This window comes from Schistocerca nitens, chromosome 2 (genome assembly GCF_023898315.1).
Source record: "Schistocerca nitens isolate TAMUIC-IGC-003100 chromosome 2, iqSchNite1.1, whole genome shotgun sequence".
In the NCBI taxonomy this organism is placed as follows: domain Eukaryota; kingdom Metazoa; phylum Arthropoda; class Insecta; order Orthoptera; family Acrididae; genus Schistocerca; species Schistocerca nitens.
In genome coordinates, this window is record NC_064615.1 from 722,886,763 (window position 1) to 722,906,896 (window position 20,134).

Below are 20,134 nucleotides of genomic sequence, written 5' to 3' on the forward strand. Positions count from 1 at the left end.
TATGAGTGTTAAAGGACATGATTGGAGAAAACAGTTGAGAACGGAGTGAGACAGAGTTGGAGCCTATCCCTCATTGTACTGGACCTCTTCACACAGTGAGGAGAAAAGGAAAGCAAGGATAAATTTAGAAAAGGACTTGGAAGATCAGGATGAAGAAATAAACTTCAAGCTTTGCCTATGATATTGGAATCTTGTCGGAGTCAGCAAAGAGCTGAGAAAGAGCTTTATGGCATAGCTCAACTAAAAGAATGGACACATTGATAGGATACGTCATGAGGCATAAAGGTACAGCTAACATAGTAATGGATGCAAACTTGTTAGGTAAAAATTGTTTGAGGATACCAAAGTTTGAATACAATACGTTGATTCAAACTGATGTAGGATACAGTAGTAAAGCAGATTTGAAAAAGACTTGCACAAGACAAACTACTGTGGAAAGCTGCATCAAACATTTCACGAGACTGGCAGCTACAACAATAGGTAGTGTGGATGATAATATTCCATTATGTTGGCCTCTATAAATGAAATTGTTGTAAATACTGGAGGCATTAGATTTTTGTGATGGGAGAATTTGTTGGGTTTTTCTGTATCCGTCTTTCCTATACTTAGTAGAGCAGGACTTCCCTTTCTACTACTACACACATCAAAAAAAGTTTTGCATCACCTCAGTTCCGAGAGTTCCGCAACCTGTACAGAAAATTGGAATCCTTTTTATTGCTCATGAAAGCCACACATTGCATGTTGTACCACCATTGAGTGAGACCTTCAAAGGTGGTGGTCCAGATTGCTGTACACACCGGTACCGCTAATACCCAGTAGCATGTTCTCTTGCACTGATGCATGCCTGTATTCATTGTGGCATACTATCCACAAGTTCATCAAGGCACTGTTGGTCCAGATTGTACCAATACTCAATGACGATTTGGTATAGATCCCTCAGAGTGGTTGGTGGGTCACATCGTCCATAAACAGCCCTTTTCAATCTATCCCAGGCATGTTCGATAGGGTTCATGCCTGGAGAACATACTGGCCACTCTAGTTGAGCGATGTCATTATCCTCAAGGAAGTCATTCAGAAGATGTGCACGATGGGACTGCGAATTGTCATCCATGAAGGCTAATGCCTTGCCAATATGCTGCTGATATGGTTGCACTATTGGTTGGAGGATGGAATTTATGTATCGTATAGCCGTTGTGCTATTCAACATGGTGGCATTGCTGTCAGGGTTCCTCTGAGCCATAATCCATAGGTAGTGGTCTTCCACAACACTAGTAGCCCTTTGGTGGCCTGAGTGGTGAGGCATGTCATCGACAGTTCCTCTCTCCTTATATCCTCCATGTCTGAACAACATCGCTTTGGTTTACTCCGAGATGCCTGGATACTTCCCTGGTTGAGAGCCCTTCTTGGCACAAAGTAACAATGCAGACATGACCGAACCACTGGGGTATTGAGCATCTAGGCATGGTTGAACTACAGACAACACGAGCCATGTACCTCCTTCCTGGTGTAATGACGGGAACTGTTTGGCTGTCGGACCCCCTCCATCTAATAGGTGCTGCTCATGCATGGCTGTTTACATTTTTGGGCAGTTTTAGTGACATCTCTGAATAGTCAAAGGGACTGTACCTGTGATACAATATTCACAGTCAACGTCTATCTTCACGAGTTCTGTGAACTAGGCCGACCCAATTTTTTTTTTTTTTTTTATGTGTGTATTTATGACTTACTGTGATCTTTGACTGTACAAATTACTTTTAAAAACTAATACTTTTAAACGGTCTCCCTGGTTATAACCTCAATATGGATGACCTTATAATTTATTGTTATATAAATGTCCAGCTGTGATGTACAGTACAGGAAGCATATCCCATAACTTAAGACAGTTGTCTCTTAAAATAGTTTAGCCTGTTGCATAGTTTATCCCTATTTTTTCAGAAAAAAATGGAATTACATTTCACTGTCATCATTACTATACTTCAAACTCTACCTGTTACATACTTATTGTCAATTTTGTGGATAGTATGTTCTTGATTTTCTTACCTATCCCTGAACTTCTCTAACTCCTAACTACTTCTGATACTGAAGAAAGTGTCATCGGCCACAAAATCTACGTATTGGCATTTTTATACATTTATTTAGGATACGAGTTTTTGAGACTGTTAGTATACCAGTTACATTTACAGTGTTATTGAATATCATAAAAAATTCCAACACTTTGTTTTCAGAATCTAAAGAGTGAAACCATTGTCTGCACTTAAGTTTACTATTCTTAAATACCATTTACAGGTTTCCAACACTGGTGTGAATAATTAAGGTAAAATGAAAAATGCAATACCTGAGCAAGGTCACCTGTAGCTTTAAAGAGTCTCTGAGGATCATCAGTTTGGAGTTCCTTCTGCACTTTATTAAAATGATTCATGAACTCATTTTCATAATCTTTAGAATGTCCTTCGTATCTGGCTGCCAAACAAAGAACCAGATATACACAATCTGTAGCTTTCTGGCGCACTTTCAAATCAGGATCAGTGCACCGAGGAGCAATACGACCCAATATTATTCCAGTCTGACTGAACTTTGTCGGCGTCTGAAAAATCATTCATTCACTGGCATCAGTCACATACGTTTCACACAGTTTTCTACAAAATCACCACATTATCAGTCAGTTACCTCACATCCAAATCTGACATTGCTAATATAGCAATGCAAAATGGTACTCAGTGTGTCCAAGGCAGCAGTCCTCTGGGAAGCATATTTTTGAGATATCCAAGGTTCCAAGAGGGTAAACATTTCATCAAGTGTTGATGGACATACAGAAATGAGCAGCATTTCTTGAACCAGCATTCCTGAAAATTGTACATCTAATATAGTAAATAATTAAGTAAAAAGAGATTACAATTTCAGAAAAGAAACTGATCCAATGACCTGGAATTAAGATTACAACTCAAATATGATGACAGTTCAAGAAGTCCTATGCTTGACACAGGAAATTTGTTTTTACACTTGTGGCTTATTTTATTTATGCTCTAATTAATTTTTTGTGTATTCACCATGTTGTTATGTTTTTAACCATACAAAATTTATCACAGTATGTACTTTTCTGCTAAGGATATATTTTTAAAAGGTAATATTTTCCAGATTGGTACATTCCTGAATTAGCTGGGCATGGTGTATGTGACAAATAACAATTTCCAAAATGCTGCACCTTCGTTAAAGTGTGAACAGATGTAACGTCATGATACGTAAGTGCGTTCTTCATTGTTAGCATGAATTTTTAACAGTAATAAAACGAGATCCAATCTGCATCAATATGGAGAAAAATAACATAGCAATGCTACAGATTCCCCTGATTCATCAGGATAAGAAGTTAAGAAGTTCAGAACTGACAGAGGTGAATGGCAAGTAAATCCCATGTCACTAAATCTGTTCTCAGTAGCCCTGGAGTAAGTTTCCAGATACTTATACAGAGGGAGGGAGGGGGGGGGGGGGGGGGGGACCCTCACGTACCATTTTCATCTACTTCGGATAAACTTCAACATGAAAAGAAAAAAAATTAATACAGCAAACATGAAATCGGGATTATAATTCATTTATAGTATGAAAAAAATAATGTACAATGACTGCATAAAATAAAAAAACAAAAAAAACACAACATAAGTGTCAAGAACCAATAAATGTGTGTATGTCTAGAGCAGATGAAGAAGTAATCAAAACACTAAAAGTGATCTGTGATGGTATCAGTAAAATTAAAGAGAATTTTCATACGTAAGTTTAGTAAGTGTTTGAAACACGAGTTCACACTCAATGTGTACATGGTATCAGAAAACATGCAGGAGTAACTTTAATACACTGTGGATTTTCAATGCCTTGACTCAGAATTACAAATGAGAGGGCTGACTGTTAAACAAAAGATCCATAATCTTTTTTAGCATGATGATGATGATGATGATGATGATGATGATGATGATGATTATGGAATAAAATGTTTAATGTGCCTCCTGAAATGCAGAACCATGCTAGTAAGCCAGGGCATGCATCCTGCATAAATTTGGTGAAGTCATCCAGCCATTAGACCCTGTTCAGGAGAGGGGCACCAAAAATGGCTACACAAAGAACACAACACATGCTATGAACTTTTATTAATTAAAAAGAAGAAAAACTTATTTCTGATTTTATGTCAAGGTATTCTTTAATTATATGTCCCTTTTAATTTATTTATTTATTTATTTTGTGGGGGCAGGGGGGGGGGGTAAATACATGAAGACTTAAAATTTATATTGAAACAAAAAAGAAGAAAGAATGTGAACCTTCACAATGTATAACTGAAGATTATGTAGAGGAGGTTTGCATCCAGTAGTGTAAGCAGACCACTAGCTACTGCTATAATTAATCATGATGATGGTGTTGGTGGTGTAACAACAACAATGTAGGTTGATCACAACAGTGAAAGTTGTTAAGAGCCCGAATCCACTTGCCATTACTGAAACTGGAAATATAATAAATCATTTGAGAACCACAAGAGTCTTAAAAAGTGAAAAATGGTAACAGTCTTACAAAACCTACTGAAATAAAGTTTTTCCTTCTTGCGCAATTGTGTTACAATCAGTGTATGTTCTGGTCTATTGGAAGGATTCTGGAAAGAAGCAGCTACTCTGAAAAACTTAATTTTATTGAAAGTTATCTTTATTACAACTCATCTACTCAAGATAATTACCAAGTGGGTATGACTAATAATTGAGAAAGTACATTAGAAAGCTATGCAATTTGTTACAAGATTATTACTTTCACATAAGTATGTTAGCTAGATGTTCAACAAACTCCAGTGGGGGAGAATGTAATAAAAGTGTTTGAAGTCACTTAAAGAACTAATTCTAACAAATGGAGACACACTTGCTATAGCAGAAGGTTAATAATGCCTTTGTTCCATCCCCACCCCCTTTCTCCTCCTCCTCCTCCTCTTCCTCTTCCTTCTCAAAGACAAATTGGGGGAGAAATACAATGATAAAAAACATCACTCAAATAGGAGAAGGGATGGACTGGTCACATACAAACTAGCAATAAACACATAAAGCAATCTTTTATTATGTTTAATATAAAATCTTCATGAAGGCAAGCTGCCAATTTCCAAAATCTTATTAACTTCCGCAGATTGTCTAAATTCCTTGTTTAGCCTTTCTTTCATATTATGAAATAGAAACCTGCTATAACTTCCAACTAGAATTTACCTATTAATTTTTCACTTTTGCTGCCCCATATAATGCTGCTTCAGGGAAATTAAGAATAAAATTATTTTTAATTCAGCACAGTGGCACCTTTTCTGCTTCGCATTAGCACTTTGTCTGAAGTGAAAGGTACTGCTCCAGAGCAAATATTTTCAGCAATCTTACTGAGAGGATGATGACAGTGATACAACAACTTTTGGGCCACAATCAATTTATTGTCCTCGTGGATTTCATTTTCAGAAATGATTATGTAACAAACGGAAGCTGAAGAATACTGCTTAGCTGAGCGGTCAGCACGTCTGACATATGCAATGGGCCTGGTTTCGATTCCTTGCCAGGTTAGAGATTTTCTCTGCTTTGTGTTGTGTTATCATAATCGTCATCATCATCATCAAAACGCACATCACCGAATGTAGTGTCAAATGAAAAGGCTTGCAACTCAGCAGCCGAACTTCCCCAGGTGGGTACTATCGGCCATTAGTGCCATATGATCATTTCATTTCATTGTTTACTGAATCTCACTATAAGAAACAAGGGCTTCAAAAACAAAATATCATTCCAAATAATGGAAAGAGTAAAGATAATCATATATCATATAAATCAAGTATACTTCAACTATATGGCACATGGTTATCTTCAGTCATTCCATTACCTGCATTCCACCCAGAAGTTATCAAATTAAAGTGGCTTCACCAATATTAAACAAGTATAAGTAACAAGCATCTGAAAAAAATACACATAAGTAAAATGTAAGACCAGGATATACAAAAAAGTTACAGTAGTAAAGGGTATAGATAACCATTCTGCACTCACCTAATGCTGACTGTAAATCTTCAATTTCTGGAGTTATTCCACTATTTTCTGTTAGTAATTCATCACTATCGGTGTGAGGCTGCCTCTGTACTGACTTTGAATCCAGTAAAATAACGTGGTACACCTTTGTGAAACAATGTTTTAATACAGATATACGCTCTTGTGGTGCCAGTGCAGGGGGAAGTTTACTGAGAATTATTAAGGTGTCAATCCATTACTGTTTTATCTCTAAATCCTGAAGCAAATTAATTTCAGCTGGAAAAAAAAAAAAAAAAAAAAAAAAAAAAAAAAAAAAAAAAACCCTCAAAAACTCCTAATGCTTCTTTCTGATCAACTTAAATATAGTAATCAATAATCAGACTGCCCTAATGAGGTTTACTGCATGATTACAGTTATCTTCCTGTTCTTTGACAATTTTTACCAGTGCTCACAATATCTTACAAAACAAGCAATATAGTGGAATACTCAGGAAAATACACAGGAAGAAAGAACTACACAGTGATGGATGTCACAAATCAAATGACAAAGTACTTAATGATATTCTGTTCACAGCTGTTCCTGTCAAGACAAAATACTATTACAAAAGTCACAACAAACAAACAAACAAGTAAATAAATTTCATTGGCTCTGAATCTGATGTGAGCCTTATTTCAGAAGTATTGCCCACCACTGTTGAAGCACTTGGCCCACTGTGATAAGATGATGAATGGCCGCCTTGCAAAATTCCTGAGCTTTGTTGTGAATCAGTTCCAAATTTAATGCTTCACATCATTGTCCAAGGTGAATCATTTGCCTCTCAGAGCGCTCTTTAGCTCAACAAAAATGGCATAATTGCAGGGAGGCAAGTCTGGACAGTATGTGGGATATTATTCTGGATTTACCCACGCCCATAAATAAATTTATTGAAAACCCAAAATTCATAAGCAACAAGTATTGTGTCATCCTCAGGGCAAGAATCATGTCATCCTCATTTTCTTAGATTGGATATCATAACCCTATGAAACAGTACTCCTTATAAGAGAATGTTTAGATACTTCCAACATATATATTATCAGCAAAACAGCTTTGCGCATAATCGTGGAACCACAAACTGACATAACATTCTTCTCTCCCAAGTCAGAATACATGCCTATCAGGAAAGTATACATCAGACTTGAGCAGAATTATACTTTCATCTCCTAAACAAAATAAAATGGGGAAAGAAAGACAGTCTGCTAAAAAATAAAAATCTGAAGTTATTTCTCATGGGCCACAGTTTTTGTTCTTTAAAATATACCCTCAACAAATGAAGTGGAATTCTACAACGTAAAATTGTCAGCTGTATTACCTGACCTTGTACATTTTTTATAAAATGCAATGATGCTCAGTTTTCACATGGAAAGAACAGTATCTGCCCTTTGATACATACACATACCAAATTAAATATTGGGAAATTTTTAGAACGATAAATGTATGTGGCAAATTGGGTTAATGTTATCATGATATGTAATGTCTAACTCTGTATTGTCTACAGCAATCGTGTAGCACAAATCATATTGAAACTGGATATACTGTAGGTCCCCCCCATGAACCATGGACCTTGCCATTGGTGGGGAGGCTTGCATCCCTCAGCGATACAGATAGCTGCACCGTAGGTGCAACCACAACGGAGACTTATCTGTTGAGAGGCCAGACAAACGTGTGGTTCCTGAAGAGGGGCAGCAGCCTTTTCAGTAGTTGCAGGGGCAACAGTCTGGATGATTGCTTGATCTGGCCTTGTAACACTAACCAAAACGGCCTTGCTGTGCTGGTGCTGCGAACAGCTGAAAGCAAGGGGAAACTACAGGCGTAATTTTTCCCGAGGGCATGCAGCTTTACTGTATGGTTAAATGATGATGGCTTCATATTGGGTAAAATATTCTGGAGGTAAAACAGTCCCCCATTCGGATCTCCGGGCGGAGACTACTCAGGAGGACGTTGTTATCAGGAGAAAGAAAACTGGCGTTCTACGGGTCGGAGTGTGGAATGTCAGATCGGGCGGGTAGGTTAGAAAATTGAAAAAGGGAAACGGATAGGTTGAAGTTAGATATAGTGGGAATTAGTGAAGTTCGGTGGCAGGAGGAACAAGACTTTCGGTCAGGTGAATACAGGGTTATAAATACAAAATCAAATAGGGGTAATGCAGGAGTAGGTTTAATACTGAATAAAAAAATAGGAATGCGGGTAAGCTACTACAAACAGCATAGCGAACGCATTATTGTGGCCAAGATAGACACGAAGCCCACGCCTACCACAATAGTACAAGTTTATATGCTGACTAGCTACGCAGATGACGAAGGGATTGATGAAATGTATGACAAGATAAAAGAAGTTATTCAGATAGTGAAGGGAGACGAAAATATAATAGTCACAGTGACTGGAATTCGATAGTAGGAAAAGGAAGAGAAGGAAACATAGTAGGTGAATATGGAATGGTGGTAATGAATGAAAGGGGAAGCCGCCTGGTAGATTTTTGCGCAGAGCATAACTTAATCATAGCTAACACTTGGTTCAAGAATCATAAAAGAAGGTTGTATACATGGAATAAACCTGGAGATACTGACAGGTTTCAGATTGATTATATAATGGTAAGACAGAGATTTAGGAACCAGGTTTTAAATTGTAAGACATTTCCAGGGGTAGATGTGGACTCTGACCACAATATATTGGTTATGAACTGTAGATTAAAACTAAAGAAACTGCTAAAAGGTAGGAATTTATGGAGATGGGACCTGGCTAAACTGACAGAACCAGATGTTGTAGAGAGTTTCAGGGAGAGCATTAGGGAATGACTGATAAGAATGGAGGAAAGAAATACAATAGAAGAAGAAATAGTAAAGGCAGCAGAGAATCAAGTAGGTAAAAAGACGAGGGCTAATAGAAATCCTTGGGTAACAAATGATAATGAATTTAATTGATGAAAGGAGAAAATACAAAAATTGCACTAAATGAAGGAGGAAAAAACGAATACAAACATCTCAAAAATGAGATCGACAGGAAGTGCAAAATGGCTAAGCAGTGATGGCTAGAAGACAAATGTAAGGATGTAGAGGCGAATATCACTAGGGGTAAGATACATACTGCTTACAGGAAAATTAAAGAGACCTTTGGAGAAAAGAGAACCACTTGCATGAATATCAAGAGCTCAGATGGCAACCCAGTTCTAAGCAAAGAAGGGAAAGCAGAAAGGTGGAAGGAGTGTATAGAGGGTCTATACAGGGCGATATTCTTGAGGACAATACTTTGGTAATGGAAGAGGATGTAGATGAAGATGAAATGGGAGATATGACATTGTGTGAAGAGTTTGACAAAGCACTGAAAGACCTAAGTCGAAACAAGGCCTCGGGAGTAGACAACAATCCATCAGAACTACTGATAGCCTTGGGAGAGCCAGCCCTGACAAAACTCTACCATCTGGTGAGCAAGATGTATGAGACAGGCGAAATACCCACAGGCTTCAAGAAGAATATAATAATTCCAATCCCAAAGAAAGCAGGTGTTGACAGTTGTGAAAATTATCGAACTATCAGTTAATAAGCCACGGCTGCAAAATACTAACACGAATTCTTTACAGACAAATGGAAAAACTGGTAGAAGCCGACCTCGGGGAAGATCACTTTGGTTTCCGTAGAAATGTTAGAACACGTGAGCCAATACTGACCCTACGACTTATCTTAGAAAACAGATTAAGGAAAGGCAAACCTACGTTTCTAGCATGCGTAGACTTAGAGAAAGCTTATCACAATGTTGACTGGAATACTCTCTTTCAAATTCTGAAGGTGACAGGGGTAAAATACAGGGAGCGAAAGGCTATTTACAATTTGTACAGAAACCAGATGGCAGTTATAAGAGTCGAGGGGCATGAAAGGGAAGCAGTGGTTGGGAAAGGAGTGAGACAGGGTTGTAGCCTCTCACCGATGTTATTCAATCTGTATATTGAGCAAGCAGTAAAGGAAACAAAAGAAAAATTCGGAGTAGGTATTAAAATCCATGGAGAAGAAATTAAAACTTTGAGGTTCGCTGATGACATTGTAATTCTGTCAGAGACAGCAAAGGACTTGGAAGAGCAGTTGAACGGCATGGACAGTGTCTTGAAAGAAGGATTAAGATGAACATCAACAAAAGCAAAATGAGGATAATTGAATGTAGTCAAAGTAAGTCAGGTGATGCTGAGGAAATAAGATTAGGAAATGAGACACTTAAAGTAGTAAAGGAGTTTTGCTATTAGGGGAGCAAAATAACTGATGATGGCCAAAGTACTGAAGATATAAAATATAGACTGACAATGGTAAGGAAAGCGTTTCTGAAGAAGAGAAATTTATTAACATCGAGTATTGATTTAAGTGTCAGGAAGTCGTTTCTGAAAGTATTTGTATGGAGTGCAGCCAAGTATGGAAGTGAAACATGGATGATAAATAGTTTGGACAAGAAGAGAATAGAAGCTTTTGAAATGTGGTGCTACAGAAGAATGCTGAAGATTAGATAGGTAGGTCACAAAACTAATGAGGAAGTATTGAATAGAATTGGGGAGAAGAGGAGTTTATGGCACAACTTGACTAGAAGACGGGATCGGTTGGTAGGACATGTTCTGAGGCATCAGGGGATCACCAATTTAGTATTGGAGGACGGCGTGGAGGGTTAAAATCGTAGAGGGAGACCAAGAGATGAATACACTAAGCAGATTCAGAAGGATGTAGGTTGCAGTAGGTACTGGGAGATGAACAAGCTTGCACAGGATAGAGTAGCATGGAGAGCTGCATCAAACCATTCTCAGGACTGAACACCACAGCAGCAGCAACAACAACAACAACATATATACCTTAGGTGTCACAGTCTCAGATGCACGCATCTTTTGTGGCAAGACATTCTGGTGTATTGTAAAACTGGGATGAATTATATCTGATGATGATGTTGGACAGTGTACTGTTTGCTGTGTTCTTGTAGATTTATGTTCAGATTTTGTGTTGAAATTAATAAGAATTAATATCGATCACAAGTTGATGGTTCTTATTTCTGTGGAGTTGGAAAATATCTTAGCTGCAGATTATACCAGATTTATTATATAATGACAGTCAATTCCAGTGACTTATTTATTTTATATTTTTACAAGCTCAAAGAGGAAGTCGTACATAATATTCTGACTATGATATAAGATTGATTTCTTGAAGAGTTAGTCATATTTATATTGAGGAAAGATTTTACTGTTGAGAAATTTAGAGTTTAGGCATATACGGGCTTTGCCAGTTAAAGAAAAATATTTCAGTTCTTTGAAGGCAGCATATGCAGAAGAATTTAATTCCTGTCATTCCTGCACTGCAGCTACCTGAGCTCTTTTAAATCTCTCAAATTGAAAAAATGACCTTGCAACTATATTTCAAAAACTAATTTAGAGGAAAAAATTACTAGGTCTCCATTGTGATGGAGAGGGTTGTTTTATGTGGTTTACAGTTCTACTATCAAATGAATAATTAAATAAACATGTAACACCACCCAGTGTCAACCAAGCAACCAGGAGGAGGAAGAGGAGAAGGAGGAGGAGGAGGAGGAGGAGGAGGAGTAAAACAATGTGAAGAAAGAAAATAATTTTTGTCTATCCAGATATAACTGGAGGGCATCGCCAGCTGAGTTGTCCACTATCACCTCTGTATACAGGTGAATTCACAGTAAATATGATTTCAACAATCGCTGCTACTGACACTAAGGTTGCTGCCACTGACACTCATCTGACTGTAGCAATCATTATTTCAACTGGCGCTGCCACCTCCGGTCACTGCTATGCCACCTATGGGGGCTGCCACCACTTGGTCACAGCAGATGTACTTACGAGCACTGCAGCCACTGGGCCATAGCAGATGCCGCATCAGGTTGCTGCTGCCACCACTGGGCCGCAGCAGATGCCGCTGCCCTTGCTGCAACCAACATTTATTCTCGCCGGTGCCGCTCTGCCTCTTCCACTTCCAACATTGCCACATCCTCCTCCAATCACTGGCACTGCTTTCAGTCACTGTAACTGTAACAGCTGTTGGCAGCATCACTGTAGTTGCTGTTGACTTTGCTGCCACTTGCCACTTGCAGTCAACACTGCCTTATCACTCACTGCCACCTCACCATTCTTTGCTGCCGTATTGTCCACCGGCACCAATAAACAGTCATACTACCAGTGAAGCATTCTACAATTCAGTTGTGTCGGGCAGCAGCGTATTTGTATTTATTAAGTGTATGGATTTAAGAGAGTGTACAACAGTAAATGTGCACTGAATTTTAAGAATTAATGTGAAGGTATTTAGTGTGTAACATTTCAAAATGGAAAAAGAGTAGTAGTGTAATTGTTGCAGCACTTAAGTAATAAATTTGATGAGCAGAAGACTGATTTAGTTCACAGTTTGGACAACAGGATGGTACATTGGAAAAAAACTGAGAATAAATTGTTGTTCTGGCAGACAATCAAAGAGTCAATAATCTAGTTGAAGGTCTAGAGGAAACAGTAACTCAGATTGAAGATAAAGTTTAACATGAAATACCAGAAAATGTGGGCTTTCTTTTGGACAGTTTAAATGCAAAAGGTGACACTGTTAAATGTAACTTGGAGAATAAGGCTTAAGAGTTTGAAACATTGGAATGCAATATGAGTGAGGATCTTAATAAGAAGTAATCCTTACGGAATGATATTTCTGAGGCTCATGTAGATACATCTAGATGTTTTGAGGAAATGGAAAGGTAGAAATAAATTTAAAGTCTTAGAAGCTGAATTGGGAGTAATTAAAGAGGATAATTTTGGTTTCCAGCAGAGGGTGGTCTTTGAGGGTGATCAAGAAAGATCTCATTCATCTGTACGGACTATATTTTTTGACTTGACCAGAAAGGTAGAAATGATGACAATAATGGTAACTTGCAAGACTGACTTATAGGAGAGGATAGTGTTTAAGCAACAGAACCAGCAATGAAAACATAGTAGTAAGTGGGGGAACTGAGTCTGATAATGAGACGTCAGCATCTAACTCAGCTTGCGACTGTAGGGAGGAGTTCCAGTTTGAAAGTGGCCATGGTATACCAAATAAATTCTTGGAGTCTGAACCTGAGCGAGAGCTGCACACAAGACTTTTAAGACCATCTGATTGTTTTTTCCCCAGTACATGGAAGGATAACCAAAAGACTAGATCACTCAAAATATGAAGCATTACAATGAGAATTATTCAATATGTATGAATGTATAAACTGGGAGACTTTTGCAGAGATTTTAAAGAAAAGTACACATCAGGAGGTGAAAAATAAGCTAGCTCTGGGGCTAATAGATCCGAACCTAAACAACAAAAGAGGGGGGGAGCAGCTACCACAGACAGTTTGAATGGCAGCCTAGTAAGGCAAAATATTTATATGAACCAATAGTTTAAGTTGAATGACAACTTTTATCTTGGAAAAGAATTGTTGGCATGTAGAGGAAAACATCAAATACTTTACTGTTTACCATGAAAAACCGAAACTAATGAATCAATGAAGGGCAGATCAAAAAGCACAAGGCACGAAACCAGAGCAGCCAGTGGGCATGGTGCACAGTATTCCAAAGTTAGGAGACAACAAGGTAATCCAAAAGAGGTTATGAACGTAAATCAATAGCACTGAGGAGTAAAAAGCAATCAACAGCACTTTATGATAATCAGATAAGTAACGACGACACACAATCACATGTGAAAAATGAGATATGTGCCGAAGTGTGGACTCTGTCTCAGGCCCAATAAACAACTCCAACAATGGGTCCAACACTACTAGAACTGTAAACATTCTGATAGACAGGGACGGGTAGGGACGGGTAGAGTATTCTAAATCCTTTAAAGACATGGGTTTAAGGGAAAAATGGTTTTTCTAAGTTCTATATATCGAATTCTGGTTACGAAAACATTATTAATGATTTATTCCAGTTTTGTTGTATTGTTCAAACAAGCTGACTATCAATCAGTGTGCTTAAATAATACATTCAGGGAAATTGGGGTTTGTTTGAGGTTAATATTTTTATGCAAGGGACTAGTTATTATAATGTCAAGTTGAGTTGCAGGTAACACTTGTGTTTCCATTTTCCTACAATTAATAATGCAAGGCAGTGCAGTGGTTATGAAAACAGATTACAAATAGCAAGTTTGTTATGATATGAAGAAATTTAACTAATGGCAGGTCTAAAAGCAGATGATTAAATATTTGGGATGATAGAACATGAGTCGAGACCAATTAAAAAGAGGAAAGCAACATGTGAAAGTATTATTATTATTATTCTTTACTTTCTCAGACGTTAAGTCTGGTTAAAAATGAAAAGTGACGCGGACCTTGATCAGGCGTCACTTCCTTTTAACTGTATGGTATGTGTTATATTGCATTTAGGAACTTTCGGGTAATTGAACATGTATCAATAATTACTGATTTCTGTAGTTGTATATATACGTTTGGATGTAGCTCTATTGCATTGATGTACTGGTGGATATTGTGTGGTATGACTCCTGTAGTTGATAGTATAATTGGTATGATGTCAACTTTATCCTGATGCCACATGTCTTTGACTTCCTCAGCCAGTTGGATGTATTTTTCAATTTTTTCTCCTGTTTTCTTTTGTATATTTGTTGTATTGGGTATGGATATTTCGATTAGTTGTGTTAATTTCTTCTTTTTATTGGTGAGTATGATGTCAGGTTTGTTATGTGGCGTTGTTTTATCTGTTATAATGGATCTGTTCCAGTATAATTTGTATTCATCATTCTCCAGTACATTTTGTGGTGCATACTTGTATGTAGGAACTTGTTGTTTTAAAAGTTTATGTTGTAAGGCAAGCTGTTGATGTATTATTTTTGCTACATTGTCATGTCTTCTGGGGTATTCTGTATTTGCTAGTATTGTACATCCGCTTGTGATGTGATCTACTTTTTCTATTTGTTGTTTACAAAGTCTGCATTTATCTGTTGTGGTATTGGGATCTTTAATAATATGCTTGCTGTAATACCTGGTGTTTATTGTTTGATCCTGTATTGCAATCATGAATCCTTCTGTCTCACTGTATATATTGCCTTTTCTTAGCCATGTGTTGGATGCGTCTTGATCGATGTGTGGCTGTGTTAGATGATACGGGTGCTTGCCATGAAGTGTTTTCTTTTTCCAATTTACTTTCTTCGTATCTGTTGATGTTATGTGGTCTAACGGGTTGTAGAGGTGGTTATGAAATTGTAGTGGTGTAGCCGATGTATTTATATGAGTGATTGCTTTGTGTATTTTGCTAGTTTCTGCTCGTTCTATAAAGAATTTTCTTAAATTGTCTACCTGTCCATAATGTAGGTTTTTTGTATCGATAAATCCCCTTCCTCCTTCCTTTCTGCTTAATGTGAATCTTTCTGTTGCTGAATGTATGTGATGTATTCTATATTTATGGCATTGTGATCGTGTAAGTGTATTGAGAGCTTCTAGGTCTGTGTTACTCCATTTCACTACTCCAAATGAGTAGGTCAATATTGGTATGGCATAAGTTTTTATAGCTTTGGTCTTGTTTCTTGCTGTCAATTCTGTTTTCAGTATTTTTGTTAGTCTTTGTCTATATTTTTTTTTAGTTCTTCTTTAATATTTGTATTATCTATTCCTATTTTTTGTCTGTATCCTAGATATTTATAGGCATCCGTTTTTTCCATCGCTTCTATGCAGTCGCTGTGGTTATCCAATATGTAATCTTCTTGTTTAGTGTGTTTTCCCTTGACTATGCTATTTTTCTTACATTTGTCTGTTCCAAACGCCATACTTATATCATTGCTGAATACTTCTGTTATCTTTAGTAATTGGTGGAGTTGTTGATTGGTTGCTGCCAGTAGTTTTAGATCATCCATGTATAGCAAATGTGTGATTTTGTGTGGGTATGTTCCAGTAATATTGTATCCATAATTTGTACTATTTAGCATGTTGGATAGTGGGTTCAGAGCAAGGCAGAACCAGAAAGGACTTAATGAGTCTCCTTGGTATATTCCACGCTTAATCTGTATTGGCTGTGATGTGATATTATCTGAATTTGTTTGGATATTAAGTGTGGTTTTCCAATTTTTCATTACTATGTTTAGGAACTGTATCAATTTAGGATCTACTTTGTATATTTCCAATATTTGTAGTAACCATGAGTGGGGTACACTATCAAAAGCTTTTTGGTAATCAATGTATGCGTAGTGTAGAGACCTTTGTTTAGTTTTAGCTTGATATGTCACCTCTGCATCTATTATCAGTTGCTCTTTACATCCTCGCGCTCCTTTGCAGCAGCCTTTTTGTTCTTCATTTATAATTTTGTTCTGTGTTGTATGTGTCATTAATTTCTGTGTAATGACTGAAGTTAATATTTTGTAGATTGTTGGTAGGCATGTTATGGGGCGATATTTAGCTGGGTTTGCTGTGTCTGTTTGATCTTTAGGTTTCAGATAAGTTATTCCATGTGTAAGTGTATCAGGGAATATGTATGGGTCTGCAATGTAACTGTTAAATAATTTAGTTAGATGTGAATGTGTTGAGGTGAACTTCTTTAGCCAGAAATTTGCTATTTTATCATTTCCAGGGGCTTTCCAATTGTGCGTAGAATTGCTCGGGTGACTTCATGTTGCAAAATTATCACTTCAGGCATTTGTGGTATCATCTTGTATGTATCTGTTTCTGCTTGTATCCACCGTGCATGCCTGTTATGTTGTACCGGGTTTGACCATATGCTGCTCCAGAAGTGTTCCATGTCTCTTATGTTTGGTGGATTGTCTATTTTTATGTGTGTGTTATCTATTGTTTGGTAAAATTTCTTTTGGTTTGTGTTGAATGTTTGGTTTTGTTTCCTTCTATTTTCACTTTTTTTGTATCTTCTAAGTCGTTTGGCCAATGCTTGTAATTTCTGCTTCTTTTCATCTAATTGCTCTATTGCTTCTTGTTGTGAGATTTTACCTAACCTTTTTCGTTTTTTGTCTGATATTTCATTTCTTATAAATTGTGTTAACTGTCCGATGTCTTTTCTCAGTTTTTCTATTCTGATCTGTAGCCTGTGTTGCCATGCTGGTTTTGTGGGTTTCTTCTGTGTGTTGGTTGGTTCTGATATCTGCCTAGTGTGTATATTTAGTGTAGTGAGTGCTCCTACATAAACCAGTAGTTGTAACTCTTCCATAGTTGTGTATTCATTTATTTTGTTGTGTATGATTGTGTTGATAGTTTTTATTGTTGTTTCGACTTGTGGGTTATTTGACGGTCTATGCAAGAATGGTCTAATGTCTGTATTTGTGTCTTTGTATTCTATATATGTCAACTGAAATTTTTCTTCTATATCTAACATGTGTGTCACTTCGTGTTCTATTTGTGCTTGTGCTGGTGGCTGTCTTAAAATTTCATTTTCCTCTGATTGTTTAATTGATGCGTGTTGTTCTTTGTTTGTTTGCTCTGGGATGTTTGAGTCCATTACTGTATTTTCTTCTTCTTCTAATTGCACATTATTTTGTTCCAGTATTTGTTGTACTTGTTGTTTGTTGTTTTCTAATTCTGACTGGGGTATCCTGTTATTTTTTATTATTACACGAATCTGATCAGCTAGACGTTGTTCTGTTAAAAATTTTAATTCTGGGTATCTGGTAATAAATGTTGTGTATACTTGTGATCTGTATCCAGTTGTGTTGGTTCCTAGGTTTGTTGCTTGGTAATAACAGAACATGAGGTGTCGATTAACTTCATCTGACCATCTCATCCTCTGTCTTTGTTTTCCTTATTATTATTATTATTATTATTATTATTATTATTTCTCTTTCCTGTCTCAGACGTTATGTCTGGTTGAAAATGGAAGGTGACGCGGACCTTGATCAAGCGTGACTTCCTTTTAACTGTATGGTGTATGTTACATGGCATTTAGGAACTTTTGGGTAATTGAACAAGCATCAATAACTACAGATTTCTATAGTTGTATATATAAGTTTGGATGTAGCTGTATTGTGTTGATGTACTGGTGGATATTGTGTGGTATGACTCCTGTAGTTGATAGTATAATCGATATAATGTCAACTTTATCTTGATGCCACATGTCCTTGACTTCCTCAGCCAGTTGGATGTATTTTTCAATTTTTTCTCCTGTTTTCTTCTGTATATTTGTTGTATTGGGTATGGATATTTTGATTAGTTGTGATAATTTCTTCTTTTTATTGGTGAGTATGATGTCAGGTTTGTTATGTGGTGTTGTTTTATCTGTTATAATGGTTCTGTTCCAGTATAATTTGTATTCATCATTCTCCAGTACATTTTCTGGTGCATCTTGTATGTGGGAACGTGTTGTTTTATTAGTTTATGTTGTATGGCAAGTTGTTGATGTATTATTTTTGCTACATTGTCATGTCTTCTGGGGTATTCTGTATTTGCTAGTATTGTACATCCGCTTGTGATGTGATCTACTGTTTCTATTTGTTGTTTGCAAAGTCTGCATTTATCTGTTGTGGTATTGGGATCTTTAATAATATGCTTGCTGTGATATCTGGTGTTTATTGTTTGATCCTGTATTGCAATCATGAATCCTTCCGTCTCACTGTATATATTCCCTTTTCTTAGCCATGTGTTGGATGCGTCATGATCTATGTGTGGCTGTGTTAGATGATACGGGTGCTTGCCATGTAGTGTTTTCTTTTTTCAATTTACTTTCTTCGTATCTGTTGATGTTATGTGATCTAAACGGTTGTAGAGGTGGTTATGAAATTGTAGTGGTGTAGCCGATGTATTTATATGAGTGATTGCTTTGTGTATTTTGCTAGTTTCTGCTCGTTCTAGAAAGAATTTTCTTAAATTGTCTACCTATGTCTGCTTGTGTCTGTATGTGTGGATGGATATGTGTGTGTGTGCGAGTGTATACCTGTCCTTTTTTCCCCCTAAGGTAAGTCTTTCCGCTCCCGGGATTGGAATGACTCCTTACCCTCTCCCTTAAAACCCACATCCTTTCGTCTTTCCCTCTCCTTCCCTCTTTCCTGATGAGGCAACAGTTTGTTGCGAAAGCTTGAATTTTGTGTGTATATTTGTGTTTGTTTGTGTGTCTATCGACCTGCCAGCACTTTTGTTTGGTAAGTCTCATCATCTTTCTTTTTAGATATATGTCCATAATGTAGGTTTTTTTATATCGATAAATCCCCTTCCTCCTTCCTTTCTGCTTAATGTGAATCTTTCTGTTGCTGAATGTATGTGATGTATTCTATATTTGTGGCATTGTGATCGTGTAAGTGTATTGAGTGCTTCTAGGTCTGTGTTACTCCATTTCACTACTCCAAATGAGTAGGTCAATATTGGTATGGCATAAGTATTTATAGCTTTGGTCTTGTTTCTTGCTGTCAATTCTGTTTTCAGTATTTTTGTTAGTCTTTGTCTATATTTTTCTTTCAGTTCTTCTTTAATATTTGTATCATCTATTCCTATTTTTTGTCTGTATCCTAGATATTTATAGGCATCCGTTTTTTCCATTGCTTCTATGCAGTCGCTGTGGTTATGCATTATGTAATCTTCTTGTTTAGTGTGTTTTCCCTTGACTATGCAATTTTTCTTACATATGTATGTTCCAAAAGCCATATTTATATCATTGCTGAATACTTTTGTTATCTTTAGTAATTGGTTGAGTTGTTGATTTGTCGCTGCCAGTAGTTTTAGATCATCCATGTATAGCAAATGTGTGATTTTGTGTGGGTATGTTCCAGTAATATTGTATCCATAATTTGTAATATTTAGCATGTTGGATAGTGGGTTCAGAGCAAGGCAGAACCAGAAAGGACTTAATGAGTCTCCTTGGTATATTCCACACTTAATCTGTATTGGTTGTGATGTGATATTATTTGAATTTGTTGGGATATTAAGTGTGGTTTTCCAATTTTTCATTACTATGTTTAGGAACTGTATCAATTTAGGATCTACTTTGTATATTTCCAATATTTGTAGTAACCATGAGTGGGGTACACTACCAAAAGCTTTTTGGTAATCAATGTATGCGTAGTGTAGCGACCTTTGTTTAGTTTTAGCTTGATATGTCACCTCTGCATCTCTATCAGTTGCTCTTTACATCCTCGTGCTCCTTTGCAACAGCCATTTTG

The 20,134-nt window shown here is 37.0% G+C and overlaps 1 protein-coding gene across 3 annotated transcripts in view; it reads right to left on the reverse strand.

The window, feature by feature from the left end:
* Positions 1–20,134, reverse strand: part of LOC126236902 (maestro heat-like repeat-containing protein family member 1) — a 295,906-nt gene that overhangs the window by 156,354 nt on the left and 119,418 nt on the right. For all 3 annotated transcript variants that reach the window (XM_049946551.1, XM_049946549.1, XM_049946550.1), the window contains exons 16-18: positions 6,033–6,220; positions 2,668–2,843; positions 2,336–2,584 (exon numbers count right to left, since the gene is read on the reverse strand). In XM_049946551.1, the coding sequence (XP_049802508.1) occupies positions 2,336–2,584; positions 2,668–2,843; positions 6,033–6,220 (613 nt within the window). The remainder of the gene's footprint in view (positions 1–2,335; positions 2,585–2,667; positions 2,844–6,032; positions 6,221–20,134) is intronic.